The 23,261-nt window shown below is 46.5% G+C and overlaps 1 protein-coding gene across 9 annotated transcripts in view; it reads right to left on the reverse strand.

Annotated features, from left to right (window-relative positions):
* Positions 1-23,261, reverse strand: part of RIPOR1 (RHO family interacting cell polarization regulator 1) — a 102,884-nt gene that overhangs the window by 11,481 nt on the left and 68,142 nt on the right. For all 9 annotated transcript variants that reach the window (XM_035119712.2, XM_035119713.2, XM_035119710.2 and 6 more), the window contains 13 exons: positions 18,055-18,181; positions 13,658-13,810; positions 12,460-12,538; positions 11,823-11,846; positions 9,031-9,084; positions 8,272-8,424; positions 8,098-8,161; positions 7,102-7,145; positions 6,766-6,891; positions 6,522-6,670; positions 6,013-6,142; positions 2,746-3,447; positions 2,013-2,128 (listed from right to left, as the gene is read on the reverse strand). In XM_035119712.2, coding sequence (XP_034975603.2) covers positions 2,013-2,128; positions 2,746-3,447; positions 6,013-6,142; positions 6,522-6,670; positions 6,766-6,891; positions 7,102-7,145; positions 8,098-8,161; positions 8,272-8,424; positions 9,031-9,084; positions 11,823-11,846; positions 12,460-12,538; positions 13,658-13,810; positions 18,055-18,155 — 1,895 coding nt within the window. In that variant the 5' untranslated portion in view covers positions 18,156-18,181. The remainder of the gene's footprint in view (positions 1-2,012; positions 2,129-2,745; positions 3,448-6,012; positions 6,143-6,521; positions 6,671-6,765; positions 6,892-7,101; positions 7,146-8,097; positions 8,162-8,271; positions 8,425-9,030; positions 9,085-11,822; positions 11,847-12,459; positions 12,539-13,657; positions 13,811-18,054; positions 18,182-23,261) is intronic.

Consider the following 23,261-nt stretch of genomic DNA (forward strand, 5'->3'; position numbering starts at 1 on the left):
ACCCCTGAACATTGAAATGTGTTGCAAGTATGATTCAGCTTGTCCCAGCATCCATGTAACACCAAAAAGCTCCTGAACAGGTCTGAATTGGGGCCGTGGTATCTACTTGATTGATTGGCAAAATCAAATATATAACAAACTTTAATCAACTGAAAAAGGTGTCTCCCCGTTAATCTGGCAGAATATTTTTTCTGAAACGAGAACATATACTTCTTGCCTCACAAATGTTTACCCAACATGCAAATTTAATGGAGTAACAGAAATCAATCCATTGACTAAAACCCTCTTCCATTTTCATATCCTTAACTGGGTTACAGATCTAGTCGATTGAGCATTGCAACTTCCGACTACCAGTGTCTCAACAGAGCACTCCTGAACACTTTTATCCACTTTGGGCTCCAAGACTTTATCACTCCCCTTTTTGCAATGATCCACTTTTCTACAGAGAAAGAAGAGGTTGGAAAAGAACAGATTCCTGCTGGCAATATCCAGGGCTGGCCGCTGAGTGGCACTGTTGCAGCACGGCCTGCTGGAATTCACCTGTCAGTCAGGCCAGGCTCATTTCCGGCAGCTGCATCGGCACTGTGGGAAAAGTCCATCTGGGTCTCTTAGCGTGCCAAGCAGAGACATTAGCCTGGAGCCAACACAGAGCCCCAGCCAGACAAGGGAGCCACTAAGAATCCAAACTATCCCTGAACTGTGGGCCTGTTTATAAAAACCAGCTATCCTGAGATAAAAGACCTCTGGGCTCCCTTCAAGTTCTGGTACAGGGAGAGGATACACAAATAAACTGGAGGAGAGTCAACAGCCGTAAGCTGTTTCATCCTAACTTAAGCTGAGCCTTCCCAACTGGCAGACCAATGAATCAGTGTTATCTGGCCCACCTTTAATCAAGGTGGTTTTTTTAAAAAAGTAGTAGTAATATTCATACAAATAAAAAAAAAGAATAGGTTTGAAAAAGCTGAATATATTTCCATTCTACATCCACAATGGATTTTCTGTACAATGCTCCTGGTTATGCCTGAATACAAACGTTTGTTCATTATGAAGGAAAAGCCTGCAGTTCAGTTGTGATGCACTTGAATGCAGGAGGTTCCTGAAGAAGTGCTGCCAATCAGCGAAGACAATACAAAGCAAGTTGGAACAAGGGTCTGACTTTGTGTGAGGCACCTTCCAATCCTCCTATGAAGCTTTTAGCATGTTAAGGGTCACCGGTGCTACCAGAGGACTTGACCGCCCATGCTGGATTTGGAGAGTGTGAGAAAATATACTTTTAGGCCACAACTGGAGAAGATAGGGCCCTTTGAGAATACAGAAGCTGGCCAACCTGATTAAAGGGTAAGGGTGTTATTTGATAGCCAGAATTTGCAGTTCGTCATCTCATCAAAGATGGTTTCAACAAAGGGGTGCTGTGGGAGAAACACTTTGTGTACTTTAGTGCCATAATAAAAACCTGTTAGTATTTTAAGGTGCCTTAGTATATTTGTTGTTTTTGCTGCAACAGAGAAAGAAGGTGACCTCCCCAGAATTCCTTGTTCCTGTAAGACAGCTGCTCTTCCAGGGACAAAATTGTCCCCTGGGACAAAATTGTGTAACCTCGGTAGTGTGAGGAAGCTCCATGGCAGACACATGTTAGCCAATAATGTTAAAGCTTGATAGGCTCCTGTTGTTCAGGAATGGGAAGCCTGTGGCCCTCCAGAGGTACTTGAATTCCAGTTTCCAAACTGCTTTGGCCAGCACAGCCAAAGGTCTGGGATGATGGCAGCCGTAGTCCAGCAGGAACTGGAAGGCCACGCCTTCTTCAGTTAGCACCTCATCATTTTGGAATGAGGAGTTTTCTAATTTTGCCCCTTTGCATTGGAAGCCTCAAATCACTTTTCGCTATAAAATTTAATATTACTTTGTCCCCATTTCTCATACAGATTGGAATCCCAACATGCTGGGGTTCCGCTTATGCCCACTTTTGGCAGCCTACCCAGAGTTCCCGAGTAACCTGTCCAATCCTCACTCACCCGTCATCATCTGAATCTTCGGTATCAGAAGCATTGAGGAAGCTGAAACTCTCCAGAGCATGCTCTACTGTCAGGCTGGTGCTGGAGGCCCGGCTCAGGCACACACCCTGCTTTTGCTGTGGGATGAGGGGAAAGAAAACAAGTATCACTTTGTCCAATCTGGCAGCTGTTTCCTATGTCTGCCAGCAAATCACTCTGGGCCATGAGATCAAGTCCTGATCACCTGTGCTTCTGTGGTTGCAGCCGCTGTAGCTTCGAGGAGTGAGAAACTCTGAACAATTTCTAAGGGGAAAGTTGTAGGGAGGGGGTGGAGAGACCTGAATGGGACATCTTCTAATCTCATAAGTATAAAAGCATAAGAAAAATGTCAAAAGCAATATTCGGGCAATAGCTTTTATCAGAACAACCAAAATGTCACAAAACTTGTGTGCAAGCATCTGCAGCAGTAACTTCACCAGACAGGGTGAGAACACTAGAAAGGATTTACAGTGGTCAGGGAGCAAGACTTCAGGGGTCCAACAAATTATTATTTTGTTCTTCCCTATGGTTGGCACAAATTATGCAAACAACAACAAGCAAATATGCACAAAGTGAGGTTTGTTTGCACAATTCACACAAGTTCCAGAATTCAGCAAAGTTTGGTTAAAACATTTTATTTCAGCTCTAAATATACACAGATCCAGGGATGCTGTCCTTCCCCCAGCCATGGTCTTCTTTACCCCCTCTCACTTACCAAGAGAATCTCCTCTAGGTGCTTAAGCTCCTGCTCCAAGGTCTGTAGCTCAGGGAACTGGCCTCGGTAGTCATCTAGAGCAGAGGCCAGTGAATTAATGGCCTCCTCCAGCCCACAGTCCACAGGCTTGGGCTTTGGTGGCTCCAAGAGTCCCACTGGTTGAAGCTCCTTTGGGACCGGCAGGCTCAATGAAAGCTTGGGCTGTTCAACCTCTTGGGCTTGGGAGGCTGTGTCCTCACTCCCTTCTACAGTGGGAGTGGCCCCATCAGGCTCAACCTCCTGTTCTCCAGTCTCTATGATCTGAGTGTCCAGCACTGAGCCTGCACTTTGGGGCAAGGAGTTCGTTTCCAGGGGAGGCAGGTCCTTGGGACTAGAGTCTCTGGGGACAGTGCACTCCTTGTCCTCTGCCACTGGCAGGTCCACACTAGCCTCGCTGATCTGGCTAAGAGTCCGAGCATAGGGCACGTGTCCGTTAGCCACAGCCACCTCCTCGCGAACGGCTAGTGGCTCTTTGTCCTCTGGTTGTGTAAAGGCAATTTCTATGGCAGGCGGAGTTGCCTGTACTGCAGGTTGCACAATAGGCCTGGGCAGTGTATGGCGGGCACTTCCAGACAGCTGTGGGCTAGAGGAATCATCCGAAGACTCTGAAGAGATGGACCAGGCTGCCCCATTCTCAAGCTCCTCCTGCTGCCGCAACATGTTCTGGAAACAATGCAGCACAGATGAGACACGAGGGATGCACTGAGCATAGTGCATGTGTGCAAGCATGCAAACATCTGTCACCGCCTACACTCCTGCATAACACCATCACTTCCTTCCACACACCCCACTCCTTTACTCTTCAGGCTCACTGAAGTTTCCTTATTTGTGCCCCTCGACCCCCATGATAAGCTCCATTGTTATACCAGCCTGCAGCTGAGCTCCCACTCTCCTCACTTGGCCAGCAACAGACACTTGGGAGATTGTGCCCTTTGGGTGGAAAGATGCTGGATATCAGAGAGACTGAAACTTTGGCAGGAGCAGGAAGCACAAAATGTTGGTCATCATTTTGCAGCTCGGCTCCCCACTGGAGAAGACAGCTTGCCCAGGATGTGTGATACTTCATCTCTTCCAGACAAAAGCAGTCTGCTTCAAGTCTCAACAGTCTTGGAGACAAGACTCCAGGGCAGCAGCCCAGCTACTTGTGGGCAGTTAAATCAACCACTCTTGCAAATGGGGTTGGATCCAGAGCTGGCCAGGAGGGCCATCATTCCTAGTTGTCCTGTTCTTGGTTCGCTGTGACAACTCAAGGTGCCCTCGACAAGATGGCAAGGCACCTGAGAAACCATTCAGCCCCAATATCCATCTCTTGGAGGGATATTGGCTTCCAGCCCTCCAGCCCAACCCTTTCTATTCAAAGCCCTTTGTGCTTCTTTACATAGCTTCCACTACTCCTCCATACATCCATCACCCATGGATAAGAGCAGGGATTGCAGCCAAGGTGAGACACACGAGTGATTTGTTTGTTTGCCAGGTCCCAGCACCGAGCCACATGTCACAAATCACATGACAAATTATATGCCAATTCTCTGCTAATCCTCGTGGCAGACAAGGAGGAAATCACTGTTTACTTCAGTTAGCACCCCAGACGAAGGAATGTTGCACAATTCCCTGAAGGTTAAGTTCCCTCCTTTCTTGAGATACCTGCTCCAGTTTGGAAATACCACAAATTACACACAGGAACATGAGAAGCCACCTCATGCTGAGTCAGACCACTAGTCCATCTAGCTCAGTATTGTCTACACTGACTGGTAGCATCTTGCCAGGGATAAGGGACGTTCCCAGCTGTACCTGGAACTGCAAGGAATTGAACCTGGTACATTCTCTGGGCAAAGCATCTGAGTTACCACTGAGCTACAGCCCATCTCCACCCACCCACCCACACCCACTCAAGTCAGCTTGGGAGGCCTAGAGCAGGAAGGGGAAACCTGTCGTCCTCCACATGTTCAACTCCAATCATAATTTACCATTTGCCATGCTGGCGGGAGTTGGAGTTCATCATCATCATCTGGAAGGTCACAGGTTCCTCAAGTCCTGCCCTACAGGGAGGCAGCTCTCCCTCAGCCACCAAATCCACCAGAAGGCAGCCATATGGTGAATATGGGCTGCACATAGAAGGCTGGTATATTACAGAAGGCAAACCAGTGTGAGGAAGAAAGCGGCAGAGGGACAGGCAAGATTCTGCAGTGAACCCACTTGCCTTATTCACAGCTCTGATTCAGGCCTTGGAACAGGAACCACAGACTAGCACATGGGAGACAGAGCACAGCTACATCTACATCGGGTGACCAGGCTAAGCTACAGGGCCAGCACTTACACAGCCCCGAGGTGCCCTTGTGCCGAGCTGCACTGAGGAGACGTCGCTGCATGAGCAGCTCCGCGGCAGCCTCTCTAGGAAAGTCTCCCGGAAGATGTCCAACAAGGCCCACCTGTGCTTGTGGGTAGCCTCCCGTGGCAGGCTCTTGAGCAGAGAAAGAGGCAACGGTCAGTGCCAAGGGCTTAGCTCCATTACAACATGAGACTCACTTGCCTTACAGACAATCTGCTGGGGCTTCTCCCTGGCAATCAGGACCACTCTGGTTTCCATAACTGATCTATCTGCCAGTGTGGGGTACTGGTTAGAGTCTCAGACTGGGACCTGAAAGACCTGGGTTCCAATCCCCGCTCAGCCATGATGCTCACTGGGTGACCTTGGGCAGATCACTGCCTCTCAGCCTAACCTGCCTCACAGGGTTCTTGTGGGGATTAAATGAGGAAGGAGAAATGATGCACACGACCTTGAGCTCCTTGGAGGAAATGCTAGGATATAAATGCATTATTTTTTAAAATAATAATAATAACCTGACATTTCCTCTATCAACCAGATGTTGTCCTTTCCTGTACTAATTTCCGAAACTTCTTCAGCTCAAGTCAGAGACCTGGTTCAGATGCAAAAATCTGGACTATGATAAACTATGGTTTCTTGGACTGAGAACAAGTGTTGACCCCTCCACTTCTCCCACATGCCTTAATGCAGTATGTTCAAAGTAGGACTTGCTCTGAAGATCTCTCTAGCTCATATAGCATTGTGGCTAAAAGTTTGAGCTGTGATCCAGGAGGCTGCTGATTTTTAGCCACATCTCAGCCACAAACTCATTTGGTGGGACTTAGGAAAGCTACAGTTCTCCCAACTAGGACCAGGAGTATGGGTTTGATTCCCTTCTGGTTTTTTCCCCCCTTTGCACTCACATAAAAAGCCTGTTCACGCATAGAGGGTGTATCAGGTGGGCTCTGGTTGTACGTGGAAAATCTCTTGTTGACTGTAGATGTCTTTGTCACAGTGCTAGCAGATGATGGTTGGTCCTCTTTGTCAAAGGGGCTGGTGAAAAGAAAGCAGAGGGCTCAGAGAGAAAAGTGAACCACCCCTCCTGTACACTGATGCAAGAAGAGAAAGGGGGGGTCACACATTATTAAATCCTCTTGGGGAGTCACCATCCAGAGCAGCCTCCCAGAAGTTTTGGACCACAGATCGCATTGGTCCCAGTCAGCACGCTATACTTGCCATGGGCTGATGGGAGTTGTAGTTCAAAACACCTGGAGGGCACTAAGCTGGGGAAGGAGGATCTATAGTACCATGGTGCCAGTTCCCGCACTTATCAAGCCCCTTCCCTTCAGGTTCTGTAAGATCACAACCTTCCTCACAATAACCCAAGAGCATTTCTAACACAGCTCCACAACAGAGAAACTCAACAACTCACTTCCAATTAACCTCCAGGCTCAGCTTGATGGTGCCCAGGTCATTGATATCTACTGCCACGACCTGGGGCAGTGCTGCAAACAGGTCCTTGGTTTCACAAGAGACGTTCCCCACCACCACATGACTGGCCAAGCTCTTCAGCTCTGTTACCTGGGAGGAGAAGGAAGAGTTGAGGCCCAGTAAGCCTAGGAAATGAATTGTCTTTCCTGTGACAGGGGCCAGCTGCCCAGAGTGGCACCAGATACCTTGATGGACAGGAACTCTGTAATGAGAGGCAGGAAGATCATCTCCTCACTGTCCCACACTTGCTTGCTGTTTGCCTCAATGCGGCCCCGCAGCTTCCACCGCTGGCGCCCGTATCTCATGAAGATCTGCCACAAGGAATAAGAGAGTTCAGATCAACTGGATGGACGTGAAACAAAGTGTGCACCCTAACAGAGCTGGACAAGAGCTAATGCAATCAGTGCTGGGGAACCAGATTCCCCTCCAACAAGCTGTTCGGTCAACTCCAGTTCATCTTGTTTCTAGGACCCAAGCCCCTCCCTCTCCACATGTTCTGAGCCCATCTCTAACTCACAAACCTCATATTGGTCTCCAGCACAGAGCCTAGCAAAGCCAGCCAATCCTGCAAGAGGAAAAAAAATGTCAATGCCTCCGTCATGACCCCACAATTTTGCTGATCCACATAAATTACAAGAGGTGTGGGATAGGGTGCAGATACATGTTTAGGACAAAGAATCATAGACACCAAGAGACAACAGGATTGCTCAAGGTGCCCTGACTATAAAACTTGAGAAATCGAGAGAGATATAGCCGCACCAGTAGCACATCTCTTCTTTCTAGTATCCAAAAGTGCAAGAAGGGCTTTTGCTCTTGCCAGAAGTTTGGCTTTGCCCTCGCTGGTCCTGGAAGGATCCTTTTAAAAAAGTCCCATAGGCTCAGAGAATTTGTGCCTGTTCACTGGGGGAGACAGGAAGCCCAGAGCACTTATTTTTTTTATCCCTTTTATGAAGAGGCACGTAGTAAGACCATTGATACCCTGCTGGTGAGGCTCGTCGACCTCCCGGAAAAGCAAAAAAAAAAATCTTCTCCTGTTAGGCAAAGATCAAAAGACAACCCGGATGGTTGCCAGATTCTGTAGGTGCAGACCATCCCCCGATCCAAACTAGTTCATCAAGAAAATCCCCATACTCGGTCCCTCAGGTGATTCTGGGTCATGTCTCTGCGGTAGCTTATCTCAAAGTTTTTAGTGTCTATACACTTATCGCATTTATGAATTTTTAATTTACTGTTATTCAATGTTTTAAATGTTTGTGTTCCTTTTGGGATTGTACCCCCAAGTGTGTTTTATATGCTGGTCTCCGACCGTAATAAATTATCTATCTATCTACATGTTTAGGAGGTAAACTTGCAGTTGGAATTTCATATATGGGATCTGGAGTATAACATCCGCTGGCAAGAAAAAGGGTTAACCCTCCCACCCACTCAGGGTTATGCCTTCCGAAAGCTGCTTTTCAAGTTACAAAATGGCCACCAGACATCCCTTTCTATATGACATTTTGTTTGCCCTTCTGTACCTTTCATCTTGATGTGGAACTCTCCCAACTGACTCTCAAGTTCACTCTCCAACAGACACATATTCTGGAGGGGGAGAAACCAAACAACTGCCCATTAATGCCACCAACACAAACCCTGGTCCCCATTCCTCCATTTATTTCCTCCTCCCTCAGTACCAGGCCATCTTGACTCACCTCTGTGTACTCTTTGTAGCCCTTGCTAGCTTCAGCCAAGCTCTCGCGTGCCTCCTTGCTGCCAGGTGAACCGGCTGTGTAGGCCTTGACCATGTTGTGGGCTCCATCCCGAAGCCGCCGCTGGATGCAGTAGGCCTCGTAAAGCTCATCTATCTGTTAAGAAGTAAACCACAGAGCCAGGATGAGGGGCTGTAGGGGATGCTTGGCAGAAAGTCTGGTTGCCACAAACCCAGATCAGTGGAAGCATTCAATAGGGTCTCAAATTTCAGTGGCGCCCTGTGCAAACCCAAAATTTGGTGTGTCCCCCACCTCCCGTCTTCCATTCAACATCAAAGTTGTAGCCGCCCCTGAGGCTCTGTGCCCAGTGTGACAGAACCAGCCACGCTTCCCTAAATCCTCCTCTGCTCCCACCATAAAGCAAAGGTGGGAAACCTGTGGCATTCCCACTGTTACTGGACTCCCATCAGGCCCAGCTAGCATGAGTAAAGGTCAGAAATGATGGGAGCTGGGACCCAGCAAAACCTAGAGGGCCACAGTTTCCCCACTGCAGACATGAAGTGTTCTATGGAACACAACAGACTCCTTTGCTTGGAACGTCAAACGTCAGTCCCCTGCATAGCTATCTGCCTCGCGGCAAGACTATAGAAAATGAGCAAATATAAACAAATATACTTAAAACTGCATCATATTCAAAGGTAACAGAGTTCAGCTTTCCTCAGTGCAGAAATTTTGTTTTACGAGCTGAGAATCAGCTGGTACCTTGCTAGCGTGAAACTCCAGACGGCGCAGAAACCTCTCAATCGACTTGACTTGCTGTGAGACAATAAAAGGAAATCCCATTAGACAGGAATTGGAAATCTGACTGATGAAGTAGTGCAAGGTCCCAGAAGTCCTCTACATTCCCAGCTTGCTCATGAAAGGATTGGGGTCTTTCCATTTGCAATAGATAGTAGTATTGGTGCTTACAGGCTAAACTGATTCCTTTGCTGGTCTGTTTTAGAGCAACAAGTTCCTGATCATAGCTGCCAAGTTATCCCTTTTTTAAAGGGATTTTCCCTTATGCTGAATAGGCTTCCTCGCGTGAAAAGGGAAAACTTGGCAGCTATGTTCCTGATATGTATCTTCATTGGCAAAAGAACAATATTTAAAGCTAGGCAGATATAGCCTAGCTCAGGTTAATCACTGGGCAACTGGCCGGGGTGCTTCCATCTGGCTGCTTTTTTATGGGCAAGAGGAAGCCATTCAGGGTTGAAAGGCAGGGGTAGGAGAAACTGGCAAAGTTGCTTTCTTTTAGGCGCCAAGCAAAAAGCTGGTTGGTTTGCTCCCACTTTCAATTCTTCCCTCCTACTTTTAACAGAATGCACATCTTGAAAACATGCAACTCCTTTTCTTTTTTAAAATCCATCAAATTAGAGGCCATCACTACATCATATCAGATATGCCCATGAAAAGAGAAGTCCAGGTCAGCGGACTGTAAATAAAAGGGAGGCCTGGAAGTGCTCATTTCTTCTCTCAATTTTGTAACTCAAAATTTCAGAACCACACATCTGCCCTCCTCTACCTACCCAAATGCAGCATCCTTTCACCAGGCAAAACTGACCCCCCAAAAGAAAGCTCATTTCTTGTGCTTTTTGTTGCTTGGGGCAGAGTGTAGGATGCATACAAGTTGTAATGAGGACTAGCCCCATGGTTGTTTCCCTCCCAGTCACTACATTTAGCAAATATACTGGTTTCCTTGATGTTAAGCACTGGGAAGAAAAGAGATTAGAAACTAACTTTGAAACTTCATTATTTTGACGTTATCATTATTATTTTGAGATTTCATTACCTATTTAAAAGATAAATTACCAGTAGTTACCCCTTTTTGTTATGTCTCTAGCAAAGGAATCCTTTTTTTTTTAATTTTTGCCTTCAGTTCCTCAAGGAAACTTCTTGGAAAGTAGCAGCTTCAGCCAAGGCATGTCTGAGTTAAAGCTGAAAAAACTGCCCCCTTAATTTCTTTATGTTCTCCTGGCCCCACAACCAGAAGTTACTGCCACAGCTAATCCACAGACTAACCTCAGGCTGAAGATAGGCAAATAGTTTTTATAAGAGAGTTGCAACTGTCTCAAGAGAGGTTTCGCAAGGTATTTACCTAATGGTATTTCTTTTATTCACTTCATGTCTCACCAAACAGGTTTTGCATGTTTTTGAAACAATGCAAAATCTTGCAAGAACTGTTTATCAGATGCAAAAGAGCAGGACAGGGTGTTTACATCCACTCTTTTGTTGAAGATCCTACTCTTTTGATATGAAAGTAGCAATACCTGTCTTGGAACCACTTTCCACCCCTTTCCAGGGTGGGGAAGTTATCTTCTGCCCCACTATAAACAAAAAGCAACCTCAAAGGCTGCCAGTCTGAGCAAAGGAAGGGCCAGGAGGGTGCCGGAGAAACTGCTTGACTAGTCTATAGCCATTGTTTAAAGCTCAAAACGGACCTCCCCAAGCTTCTTGCGGTTCGAGGACCCGCCCCCCGCAAGAAATAAAGACACAGTGACACGTGGTATTAAGGTTAATGGGTAGAATAAGGCCACAACTTTATTGGTTAAAGCAAGTGAGAGGTATTGGCTTAGGCATTGGACTCCCTAGCAAGCGTGACTCCACCCCGCTCGGCGGGGGGTCATATCAGGTTAACACCCCAAGGGAGGAGCCTGTTGATGCAAATACAACTGAAAGCTCCCCCTGGTGCCACCGGGGTCGTGCCATGGCCCTAGCCACCCGCAGGGCGTCGGACGGGATCCACGACCGCCGGATCCCTTAAGGGGATACCCCTATATGAGGAGGGTTGGATGATGGCCACAACCAGTCCTCGAACACACCAGACAACTCCATATTCCAATGCCTACCGCCAAATACCGAAGATGTGGTGCAGGGGCAAAGAGGGGCGATCTGGAGCCTGCCGCGCTATTTTAAAGACCTGTTAGCTCCGCCCCCTCAGCTGGCCCTATTGGCCAGCCCTGAGCGCGGCAGGTAAAGGTGGAGCAGGGGGCGGATCCCGCCCCCTGCCTGTTGCGTAGAGCAGGTCCCGTCCGCAAATCCCCCCCTCTCTGAAGAGGAGGGGTCTTCCCCCACCCCCAGTATATCTTCCCCTGCATGTGAGAAAGCTGCTGAAGAGATCAGAAATGCAGGATTAAGCAGTCCTTCCTTCCCCTCTTCTGCTTTTGATTATGACTTCTGAGGCTGCTTTTAAATTAAAGAGAATCACCAGTGAAAAGAGATGCAGAACTGCTGCGTCACATCTAGTTTGGCTCTTAAGGCAGTTGGCCAGAGAAACAAAGAATTCAGGAAGTGACATCTGAAGGAAAGCAGCAGAAGCAGCAGCAGGAGAGAAGCATCCCTGAAGTCAAGTAACTTGGGTTCCTGTGCTAGCAAAGGCAGGGATAAGAGATGCAACCCAAGGCCCAGAAGCTTCAATGCCTTGCATCCAAAGGATACAGAACTCAACAGGTTGACAAGCCCTCCGCCAACCCACAATCCATGGCAAGCACAATTTCCTTCACAGCATGCCTTACCTTATCAAGATCATACAGAAAACCCTAGAGGAGAAAACAAGGAGAAGGTGAAGGTTAGGCAGAGGCCAGAAAAAAATGATTGCTGAATACACAGCCCTGCTGGATTAGACCAAAAGCCTACTTGGTCCAACATCTAGTTTCCCACAGTGGCCAGCAAGATGCCTATGGTAATACCACAAGCAGAACATGAATGCAGTAGCCTTCTCCTGCTTATGATCACCAAAAAGTTGTATTCAGTAGCACACTGCATCCCATATTGGGAGATAAAATCCATTCATCACAGATCAGTTGGTACTGATAACCTTCTCCATGATGAAGTTGTCTAACCCCATTTTCAAGTTGGTGGCCATCACCAACTGTTCCCAAAAAGGATGTATATGTGTCCCAGGAACTATTGTCTGCCCCATAGCTCTAGGGAAGCACCCTCGGGATCAGAACTGCTGAGAGGCTACAAACATGGCAGAAGCCAATGCTGAGTGAAAGGGCGAAGGTTCCAAAACAAACAGTATCAGAAGGCTCCTCCCCCTCCCTGACCTGTCACAGTCTCTCTACCATTGCCAGTCCTGCACTCTGGGGAGAATGGAATGCATACACTGAGGGCAGGAATGCTTTTAGTTGGTACCAACCCTCCACTCACCAATCGAGAATTCCTCTTGGACTCGCGGATTTGGATGCTCAGCTTCTCCAGCTCCAGCTGATGCACTTCCAAATAAGCACTGTTAGGGGAGAAATGGGGTAAGCAGAAGCAGTAGGACTCTTCCCCTTTAAGTGAAGAGATATGGGGAGACAGCACACTGGCCACTCTTTCAAACTTCTACAGGATGTTATCCTTGGCAGCAAGGACCCAAACAGAATGCTTATCCTTGCTTCCAGCTTCCCAGCAGGCTGTGCCCAGTTTGGCTGTGTCCAGCAGAGCTTTCGGTTCACCAGCTTCACTGAGAAGGCTACTGGTATAGACTAAAGGTTTAAGCAAACATACTGTGCTACTTGCCTGCATGTACCCTCACCAACTCAAGCATACATTGTGGAGAGTTGGTGGGAAAGGGGAATATGCAGGCAAAGTAGTGCATTGCTGTGTGGGAAGAAATATTATACTGTAAGTGTATAGAGGGGAGGCGGGGCAAAGAACTATCCCACCCTCCACAGGCCAGTCTTGACAGGTGGGAGGGGCCTGAGAAAGTTGGTTGGGGTTGATGGGAGTTGTAGTCCAATACATCTGGAGGGCACTGGGCTGGCAAAGGCTGGGGCATACATGTTAGTTATGGCTATGGTTAGCGTTTGTTATGATCCCTGGGCAGCTGGCACTCCACCCCCTTGAGATCCATAGGTGCCAACTCCCAGATTGAAAAATCCGGGATCGGCTGCAGCGCGGCAGTGGAAGTCGCGCTGCGGCCATTTTGGAACTGGGCAGAGCAGCACTGGAAGTTGCTTCTACGCATGCTCTGCCCATTTCCAAAATGGCTGCAGTGCCAGAAATTGCTTCTGTGCATGTCCAGAGACTCCAGACGTGCGTAGAAGGAGCCTCCCTGGGCTGGTAAGAATCCGGGGGATTTACGGGGTTTTTTTTGAATCTGGGCTGCCAGTGGGAGACGGCTGGAAAAACGGGGTTTTCCCGGGGAATATGGGAGACTTGGCAGCTATGTTGAGATCTGGGTTCTATCTACCACTGTTGGGTTTGTGCTGCTAGTGAGTTTGCATTCCAGCATTCATTCTAGGGTGCCTCAAACATCAACATGTAATAGAAAGATGGCATTAAACAATTTTCAATGAAACAGGCACCTCCACCCCAAGCCATAGGTTAAGAGGGTGGGACTTCTGGGAGCAGCATCACTCACGTCAGTCCCTTCTTCAGTGCTTCGTACACTTCATCGAGTCGCTCCGGCTGGGGCACCTTGGGTGGAGGGGATTTGTGGGACATTGAAAACATCCTACTGACCCTGGAGCCAGACTTCCTGGAGACCGTTGGGGTGCTGAAGGCAGGGAAATTCCTAAAAAAAATAAAAACAAAAATACTCAAGCAAAGCATGACGTCATGGAGCCGGGCTGACACTTAAAACAATGGAGTGAGTGTACCCATGTGTGGGGGAGAGCTTTGACTCACAGTGCAGAGCACCTATTACAAAAATACATGCACTCAGCAGGAAGCTTTCCACACTACTGTTGCTGCTTAGAGCGAATGCTGAATGCACAGAAAATGCTCAAAAACCAACCCACAGTACAGATCATTTCCCCACGCTTCATACCCTGAAAGTGGGTCACTCGGACTGCATGAACCGGATCCCCTATTGTAATATGGACTACCAGGAACAAAGGGGGGGGGGTGGAGAACCACAGAGCACCAGCAACTCTGCACAGTGCCATTTGGAAGTGCACTTCTAAACCTAAAGTATATGTGCAGCAGGAAACAGCATGTAAACCAGCACTTCACAAATGCAATCCTAAGGAAGATGCTCCTTACTCAAAGTGTAGTGCACAAGCCTGAGTATTGTCACAACTTAGATCAGACTGTTTTGGTAGAGTCACTCAAGTATTCCGTGTACCCTAGTATAGGGGTAAGGAACTTGATCTGTCCAGTGGCCCAGATCCTTATTTACCCTATCCTAGCAGGCCAAATCTGATATGTGAGCAGGGTGCCCCAACTGTCCAATCATCAGGACTTCAAAACACTACACAGGACTTGCAAATTCTCTGAAGCACCACTGATTAGGATGGGCAACAACTTCAAGCCTTCTTTTTGCAGGGATCACCTGCATGGTGGAAGTTGGTTGCACAGCTGATCCAGCCACGATTCTACCTGCCCCATACCTAACATGACATATGTTGTCAGATGTGGGGAAGGAGGTCATGGTTCAAGAGAAATAGTGCATGCCAAATTGGAACCTGCACCAAGACAAATTTGGCCCACAGGCTAAAGACTCCCCATTCTGCCCTAGTGTATAATTGCAGAATCACAAGGAACTCCTGACTCTTGAATTTCATTCTCTCTTCTTTTCTCTTCCAGCTAAAATGAAAACCTGTTTTCTCTCAGACATGTGCTAAATTTGATTCTAAGTAAAACTGACTAGTTTAATGGGCATGGCTGTTAAATTGATCCCTGCACCCCCTAGAATAGATTGTTTTATTCAGGCTCCAAATTCTTGCTGCCGGATTAATATCCCATGCTATTTTAGGAGTTCCTGGTCAATCTTTTATTGCCACAACAGGAGCAGGGAACCCTTAGCCACCCATATGTTGCTGGACTACAGCTTCCATCATTCCTGACTACTGACCATTCTGGCTGGGGCTGATGGGATTTGGAGTCCATAAACAACCAGACAGCCACAAGTTCCCCATCCTTGTGCTGCAGGAATAGTCCCAAGTCTAGAAATTGTGCATCTTGCTGGGAGATGTGTGTGGGAGAGAAATTGAAAAAATGGAGGAGTGGAACGAGGAAAGATGCCTTGCTGTTAGGAAGCCCTAGACAGCTGACCATGACAGCATGTCTTCTGCAGTAACAGATAATGAGTAGGGAAGTGCATGCTTATCACGTTCATGACATTTTTGCTCCTGACAGAGGTAAGAAGGAAGAATGGACAAGTGTTGATAGCAAAGGAACATAGGAAGCTTACGTAGCAGGTCAGACCGTAAGTCTATTTTAATCTGGTACTGTACTGTCAACCGTCATCTGTGGCAGCTCTCCACAGTCTAAGGCAAAAGCCTTCCAGCTCACCTGCTATTTTATCCCTCCAACTGGGGATGGCAGGGATTGAACCTGGAATGTTCTGCATGCAAAGCTAGAACAGACCAGACAATAGTAAAGAATCCCAGATACAGTAAGTTGTGGGTGAAAAGCCCAGTAAACCTGGACATAAGCAGCAGCATGCTAGCAGCTAAAGACCAGCACTCATTAAGAAGTTCAGAGGAGACCAACAAAACAAAACAAAACCCCAGAACAGGACAAACATGGCTAGTTGGAATTGGGGTGTGAAAGAGAGTCAAGCAGAATGGCTGAGGATTGGTTCTTAGCCCAACAGCTTTATGATCCAGCATTGGCTTTTATACTAATTTTGCCTATGGCATTAAAGGCTTATACCAGCCCCTGACTGGTACTCTTGAAAGACTTGGAAGCAGGTGAGGAGATGAACAGAGCAGGAGACTGAAGCCAACTGGGAGGCACTGGTACTGTACAACATGCAGTAATATTATCTTTCAACCAACCCAATAAGCCTCTCAAAAAGCCTCCTACCTAGATCTCTGTTTTTCATGGAAATAACTTGCTACCTTACTTCTATAAGTATTAGGAAGCATGTAGCTTCTTTTCAAAGGCTTAGGTTTTTCCATGATCCTTCACAAGCAACAGTACGGTACTTTGTAGACTCCACTCCCTTCAAGGGTAAGAAACACAAAATGACTCCAACAGCTGGAATTCTGATATCAGCTTTAAGCATTCAAAACACAGCAACTGACAGAAATGAGGATTCCAAATGTCAACAGTCTCTGGGTTGAGATGGCAACCGTCGCTAAGCCAACAGGTATTGCTTCTTCACAGATGTTCCAAGCTCACCAGCAAAAACGTGAAATGTTATTTCTGGAGCAATTGAGCAGTGCAAAAATGTTTGCTGATTTGAAATACTAATTTACAGAATTGTTCTACACATAGGGGAAGTGATTAAAGAAATCTGATGTTATAGATTTTAACACTCCTGTGCCTTCTGCCTCACCCTGACCTAAACCTAAATGTTCTAGCACTGCCCATGGGCAATAAGGGCACTGAGTATGGTGGGCTGATAGCACTTATTTGCAGGCCCGCCTTCCCTCTGTTTAATTACTGCAGAAACAGGAGCATTCATCATCAAGTGGAACTTCTGTTGCATCTAGCCTGGGTTCATTTTGGTCAGTACTTCAAGAATCCAGCCTCACATATTCAGGTTCGCCAAGGGAAAAATTATCCACTTGCCAAATGTTCCTACAGGAAGAAATAAAGGGCCTTCTAACATGTGGTCTCTGTGTCTACATTATGGACTGACTTGTTGCATCCTACTCCTTCCTCTCACAAGGGATACTGCTCCCGCTCTAAACCAGTGGTAATGAAACACAGAACTGTCTTAGGAGTGCATTCACTAGATACACAAGTTGTTTTCAAGCATTCTTAAAATGGGGCAAGCATATCAACACCTCATCATCCCACCAAACAGGCTGAAAGGTGACTATCTACAGAGAGAGCATCTTCTATCTGGTGAGGTTCCTTCTGCATTTCAGAGCCATGCCCAGCTTTCAGAAAATGCCACCTTTTCACATGCTAAGAAGCACTCACCACCCAGACAGCAGATAGGTTGACTATAAGGTGAAAGAAACTATACTTCTGAAAAGCCTGGGATTCCCAAAAGCCTGGTGATGCCTCCCTCTTAGTGTGGGGATGCACAGCCTCAACATCAGAAATGGCTCAGATGCACAGCTTATAACTACTAGAAGCTGTGCATTCAATGTAGTGGGCCCCAGCCTATCAAACTTTCTTTCAGCTGGGATTGGACACGCAACCTTCTTGCTGAATCTCCAGTGCATGACTAAGACTTTCCTGTTCCAGCAGGTATTTTAAGGTAGTGTTGAGTTTTATGATCAATTTTTATAGTCCCATTTTCTCTGGATTTTTTTTATGTACACCACTTAGAAATTCACATAATTAAGTGGTATGTAGATGTCTTAAACAAACAAACAAACAAACAAACAAACAAACAAACAACATAGGGAATAATTATGGCAATTTATATAGGTGGGGGGGGGGGCTTCCTGAAGCATCTCTGGAGCAAAGGCAGTGAGCGAATACACCTGCTACTGCAAAGCAAGAAGCCAGCCACTGTTCTTGCTGAAGTAATGTCCTACGTTATGAACCAAGCTGTGTGCATTTCAGTTTTGTTATTTTAAAGTACGTATTTCATGTCCTGATGTGAATGAAGCTTAAGAACATGTGGTCAGTAGTAGTACCTCAGGAGATTTGAGGGGGAGGCTGAGCAAGACATCCAGTTGCCAGGGGATTGGATCATTTTGCATATTCTAGCCCTTCCCCTATAACTAGCTGAAACAAAATACATTATGCACAATAAATCAAAATGTATGTACAGCAGCATGGCTCTCAGTCCTGGGTGGGATGGGAAGGCAATTAGCCATTTAAGCATCAAACACCACCATTGACCTTGTTCTCCACATGCTCCAACTCCCATTTCCACCAAGGAAGCTTTCTTTTTTCTGGGCCTACCTGAAAGATTTGTCCTGAGTGGAGTTGACGCCAGCGAACGATTGGCTCCTATTGATCCTGACCACCAGGCTGCGCCGCTGGGGCCGCACTGAGAGTGACATCGTCGAGCTCCACCTGGAGGGACGCCCTGTGAAGAGAACAGAAGAGCAATGCATCAATGACAATGAGTGGGGGAGCAATGTACAGGGAGAGGAGAGGGAGGAGGGAATCAAAGCTGCAGGAGGTGGAATGATGGTGGGAAAAGCACATTTAAAATGTAACCAAAACAACCACTGAGTCATAAGTTTATAAAAAGCGACACCCCTAATTACAATGATACACAAAAACAATAGACTTAGCTGAGCTACAACATCTCAGAAAATGAAGAGAAGGATCAAACTTATGATCCAGTAAGGGAGGCTTATAACCCAGCTGCCTTGCAAAGGGCTCGCAACCTCCATTTGCTAAAACACAACCTGGCATATGTTGTAGAATATCAAACACACAAATCTGCCTTGTACCAAATAGTTATCACTTTATTATGACCGGCAATGGCTAAGGCCTGATATCCACTACATTCCTATAAACTGGAGCTGCTGGCAATCTCCTGCTCTTCCACCAAGTATAGCAACGCCAGGTTAGTACAGTGGAGGGTGATGTACTGGGAGGTAGGTCCACTGTTTTTGGAAGCAGCAGGACCTTGCCTATAACACTTCTTCACTCACAACAACTGCTGAGTCAAGTGACACCCCCAAGGCCTGCCCCCCAAGTCAGGGCTGAAGAACCTGCAAGCCTCCAGATGTTGCTGGACAACTCACATCATCACTGACCATGTTGTCTGGGGTTGATGGGAGCTGGAGTCCAACAACATGTGAAGGGCCACAGGTCCCCCATCCCTGCCCCAAGTGCTATCCCACTTGAAGAATCTACCATGGGAATAAACAGACAAGACTGCCTTCCCTCTGCTCTAGCTCCTTCAGACCAGGTCTTATTTTTGAGATGAGGCATTGTCCCATATCAAACACAGAGTAGAGGTGCTGCCCTATTGTCCAAGTGTTGGAAGCAACAGTCTCTCAAGAATTGGGTGTCTAAGTGTCCTTCCTTCACGACCACTCGCTTGCTGTTTACAGGAGAACTAATACAGTTGTACAAAAGGGCCATGCAAGATTTTAAGGCAGAGGTGAGGAAACTCTGGCCTGTGGGCCAAATATGGCCTCTTAGGCTTGTCAAGCCCCACAGTGGCATAGCCTACTATGGCCTCGAGTGCTTTATCTGGCTGGAATGTGTACTTCAACTGTGATAATACTTCTGGCTTGCCTGGATTCTGGATGGAGATGTGTTTTATGTGTTTGGGGCTGAATATGTAGAGACCTCTGGCTTTTTTGTAGCTGAAATAAAACTTGCTGTACAAATGTAAGAGTCACATCCTTTGTTCCATCAACTTTCCCCACCAGCATGTGGCCCCCAGAAGTTCACCCATGGGGGAATGTGGCCCTCAGGCAAAACAAAGTTCCCCACTTCCGAAAGGAAACCCATCTCTTGTTGCAACTGTTCACCTTGGGGATTCTTAGTGGAGCTTTGTAAATCAATTACAAATGTTACCAGCCTACCTATTCACATGTGTTAATCATTTGCGGCTTAGTGAAAGAGCCTGAAAGGCAAAAAGAAAAAGAAAAAGGGCAGAACTGCCCCACATTCCAGCTGGCAATTTTCTGTACACAACAGCCTTTAGAAATCCCCAATCAGCCCTGTTTCCTGCACATTTATTTAAATATTTTGAAAGACTGGCATATTTATAGAAACCAAGATCTGCCAAGATCAGAGAGCCCACAATATCCTATTTCATAGCTTGTTGAGGACAAGAGGCAATGGTCCATTGTCCTGACCCTCAGGGAACTATTTCTAGTGCCTGGAATGAAACTAAACAGAATGCTTTGGAATGTCCTTTGCTTAGGTAGGAGTGGCTCAGGTTTAAGACCATTAACTCAGATTTTCAAGAATTTACCAACAGGAGGGGGGAAACCTGAGGAGTATTTGGGAGCTGGAGAAGTTCAAATCTTAACTCAGGCTTGGATCTCATAGAACAACAACACCATCAGAGGGTAAAAACATACACATGTACTTCTATGTAGGAGGCACCCACATACACTTACTTCCTTTGGAAAAGAGCTGCAATATAATAAAAGGGGACTGGATTGCCATTGGATTGATATTCAGAGTTGTGTCCCTAGCTATCCACTGATTTTTAGCATGTTGTGCTGTTGTTGTCTACAGACTTTTTCTCTACATCTGAAGGCAGCCCTGTTTAGGGACGTTTTTAATTATTGATGTTTTTAATGTACTTTTAAACTTTTGCTGGAAGCCGCCCAGATGGGCGGGGTAAAAAATAAATTATTGCTGCTACTATTATTGCTGCTGCTGCTACTACTACTACTACTACCACTACCACTACTAGAAATGCAAATCTTGGTTGACTTTGATTTCTTCTAGGGAGAATTATTAAAATGTTCTTGCTAGGAGCAAGAAACTATCACGGCCTGAGATGAGGGCACCAATCCACCTTGTCCAGTGATTCTTAGGACAAACTGGCCACAGCCATGATGAGTTTTAGGCTGAGCAACAGAAATGTTTATTTTCCACTTGGCTCTTGCTTTTATTGAGATTTAAAAAGTAGGAAGAATGAATTAAAACCTTCAATGTCATGTTTAACATTCAGTTTTAATTCTGTTATTGTTTAAACCAGTCTTTTCTTTTCTTGCAAACTGCTAAAGTGTGTGTGCTGGGGATGAAGACTGGTATAAAAGTGAACAGTTCTCCTCAGATCCTTGCAATGTGACCATTGTTTTGCTCTCAGTTCTCATGGCACATTGTGCAGATCTATGGTAAGGGTGGGGAAAACTTTCCAGCCTGAGGACTACGTTTCCTTCTAAGCAGACTTACAGGAACCACATGCCAATGGTGGGCAGGGACAGAGGCAGAAGTGGTGGGCCAATGAATGTTAACTTTTACCTTTGTACAGTAAGCTTAGTTTCCACACACACTGACGCACAGTTCTATATCATCCGTCCAGGTAAGCAAGAGTCATCAGAGTGCAAGGATGCATTCCAGCAGACCTCAGGTTTTCCACCTGTTTCCCATCTGTGCCTTTGACACAGTGGCCCTCCAACCCTGGCAGGCACCACCCTCCACATCACAAGGGAGGGACTACTTATACCCTACAGCAGACCTTTCCAAACTGTGTGTCACGACACGTTAGTGTGTTGAATGCAGTGTGTAGGTGTGTTGTGCGAACGCTCCCCTCGCTCTACCAAGGGCTGGAAAGAGGTTAGTTTAACCTCTGGTTTGCTAGTAAAACTGATTTACTGTGTTGAGAAATGATGCGTGTCTAAAAAGTGTCACCAACATGAAACGTTTGGAAAGCTCTGCCCTTCAGAGTTTGCCAGGCAGTCTCTCAGTTCACACTGTCAAGCTCTTCTAGGCCCAAAGGATCTCAGAAGAACTCAATGCCCTTCAGATGCTAGCTGCTTGACCAAGTGATTGCCACCACCTTGCAGGCAGAGTCAAGGAGTCGTCAGGGCCTAAACACAAGCCTCTGGCTTTGGGATCTCCTGCTAAAGAGGCCAAGACTAGCACCAGCATTGTACTCTTTTCAGTGGCAGATTAATATATATATATTAACTGTTCAGTCTTTAAAATTTTTACAGTACTGTATGGTTTTAGGTGGCTGAATACTTCTTTAGTTACAACCTCTGTTGTTTTATTATACTGCTCTGATTTTTATTGTTTATTTTTAATATTGTAGTGATATTTGCAGTTGTAAATTTCTCTGGAATCCATGTCTGGGTGAAGCTGCAGTTTAGACATTCTGAATGAATGAATGAATGAATGAATGAATGAATGAATTTCCTTTACACAGAAAGGGATGAATCAACCATTGAGGCCTGTCTCAACACAAGAAGAGCACATGTCAAGCTCCAGCCCAAGAAATATCTCCTTTCCCTTACACAGTTTGGCAGGAGACAACTTGGACCTGTCAACACAGGCAGTAGTATGAGATGGTATAACTGACTGTACCAATTTAGAATCAAGATGGAGTATATTACACTCCCCAAATAAAAACCCTCCCTTCAAAGAGAGGTGAGATGGAAGCTGTTATACAGGCAGCGACCATTTTGTGTGGGGGTTCCATTCCTGCCACCCATGCGTGCGTAAGCCTGCCCCGTTACTCCCTGTTCCGGGTCCAAAAGGACTCATAAGTTGGTGGTCACCTGGAGGATGTTTTCCACATAAAAATAATGTGATCCACTCCCTGAACTCTGAAATGGTACAGTTCATGCTCTCATCTCAGTGCTCAACTACACATGTGGCAGAATGAGCCAAATATGCTTCAGAGCCAACCTACCACCCCACAGAGCAAACCAGTAAAAAATCAGGAAAGCCTTTTTAAAAAAGTATCACATTTCTATCCCATCACACAAGGTTGAATATATGCTGCGTCCCCATCTTCTCATTTTGTGCTCACAACTGACTGGTGAGGTAAGTACGTAGAGATTTTGACTCAGTCAGCCAGTGGGCTTCATGCATGATTTCAGCCCAGGTCTACCCGGTCCAACGGTGTACGCAATACAACCGCAGTCCTTCAGACCCGCATCTCAGACAGGTCCTTAACAACCTCTGTCTTGAGGACAAAATGTGAAGGCATCACAGCTGCTCGTGATTTCCTCAGAGCACCCTTTCCAACATGGGTGGAACATTAAGAGCTGAAGCTTACACTAAAAGTCTGAGACATGACATGGCGGGAGGAAGAGGCCAAACCTTCTCTGGGGGAAGGTAATGAGTGTGCTGTGTGCCTGAATTGGATAGCTGTCAGAGAAAACATTCCCGCCACCTCTAAAGACAGATCCTCTCACTCTGTGCAGAGAACTCAGACCCAAAGAAGTTGAAGTTCAGTTTGTGAGAAGGAAGCAGCCAACCGTCTCCAACTGCCCTCCTCTCGCTGCACTTAAGCATTATTCCTCAAGCTGCAGTGTCTTCAGCCCCTTCCAGGACTGCCTCCTGCATAGGACTACCACTTGCCAACATGCAGACGGCACTGAACAGATGGGCAAGGATAAAGTGCCATGCAATCACAACGCTCGAAGACCAGAGCGGGTGGTTCTTTTCGTAATTGGTTTATTTGGTGCTCTGGACTCTCAATAACTGTTTGCTCTCTTCTAGCACTCTGGAAA

This window comes from Zootoca vivipara, chromosome 6 (assembly GCF_963506605.1).
Source record: "Zootoca vivipara chromosome 6, rZooViv1.1, whole genome shotgun sequence".
NCBI classification, from domain to species: Eukaryota; Metazoa; Chordata; class Lepidosauria; order Squamata; family Lacertidae; genus Zootoca; species Zootoca vivipara.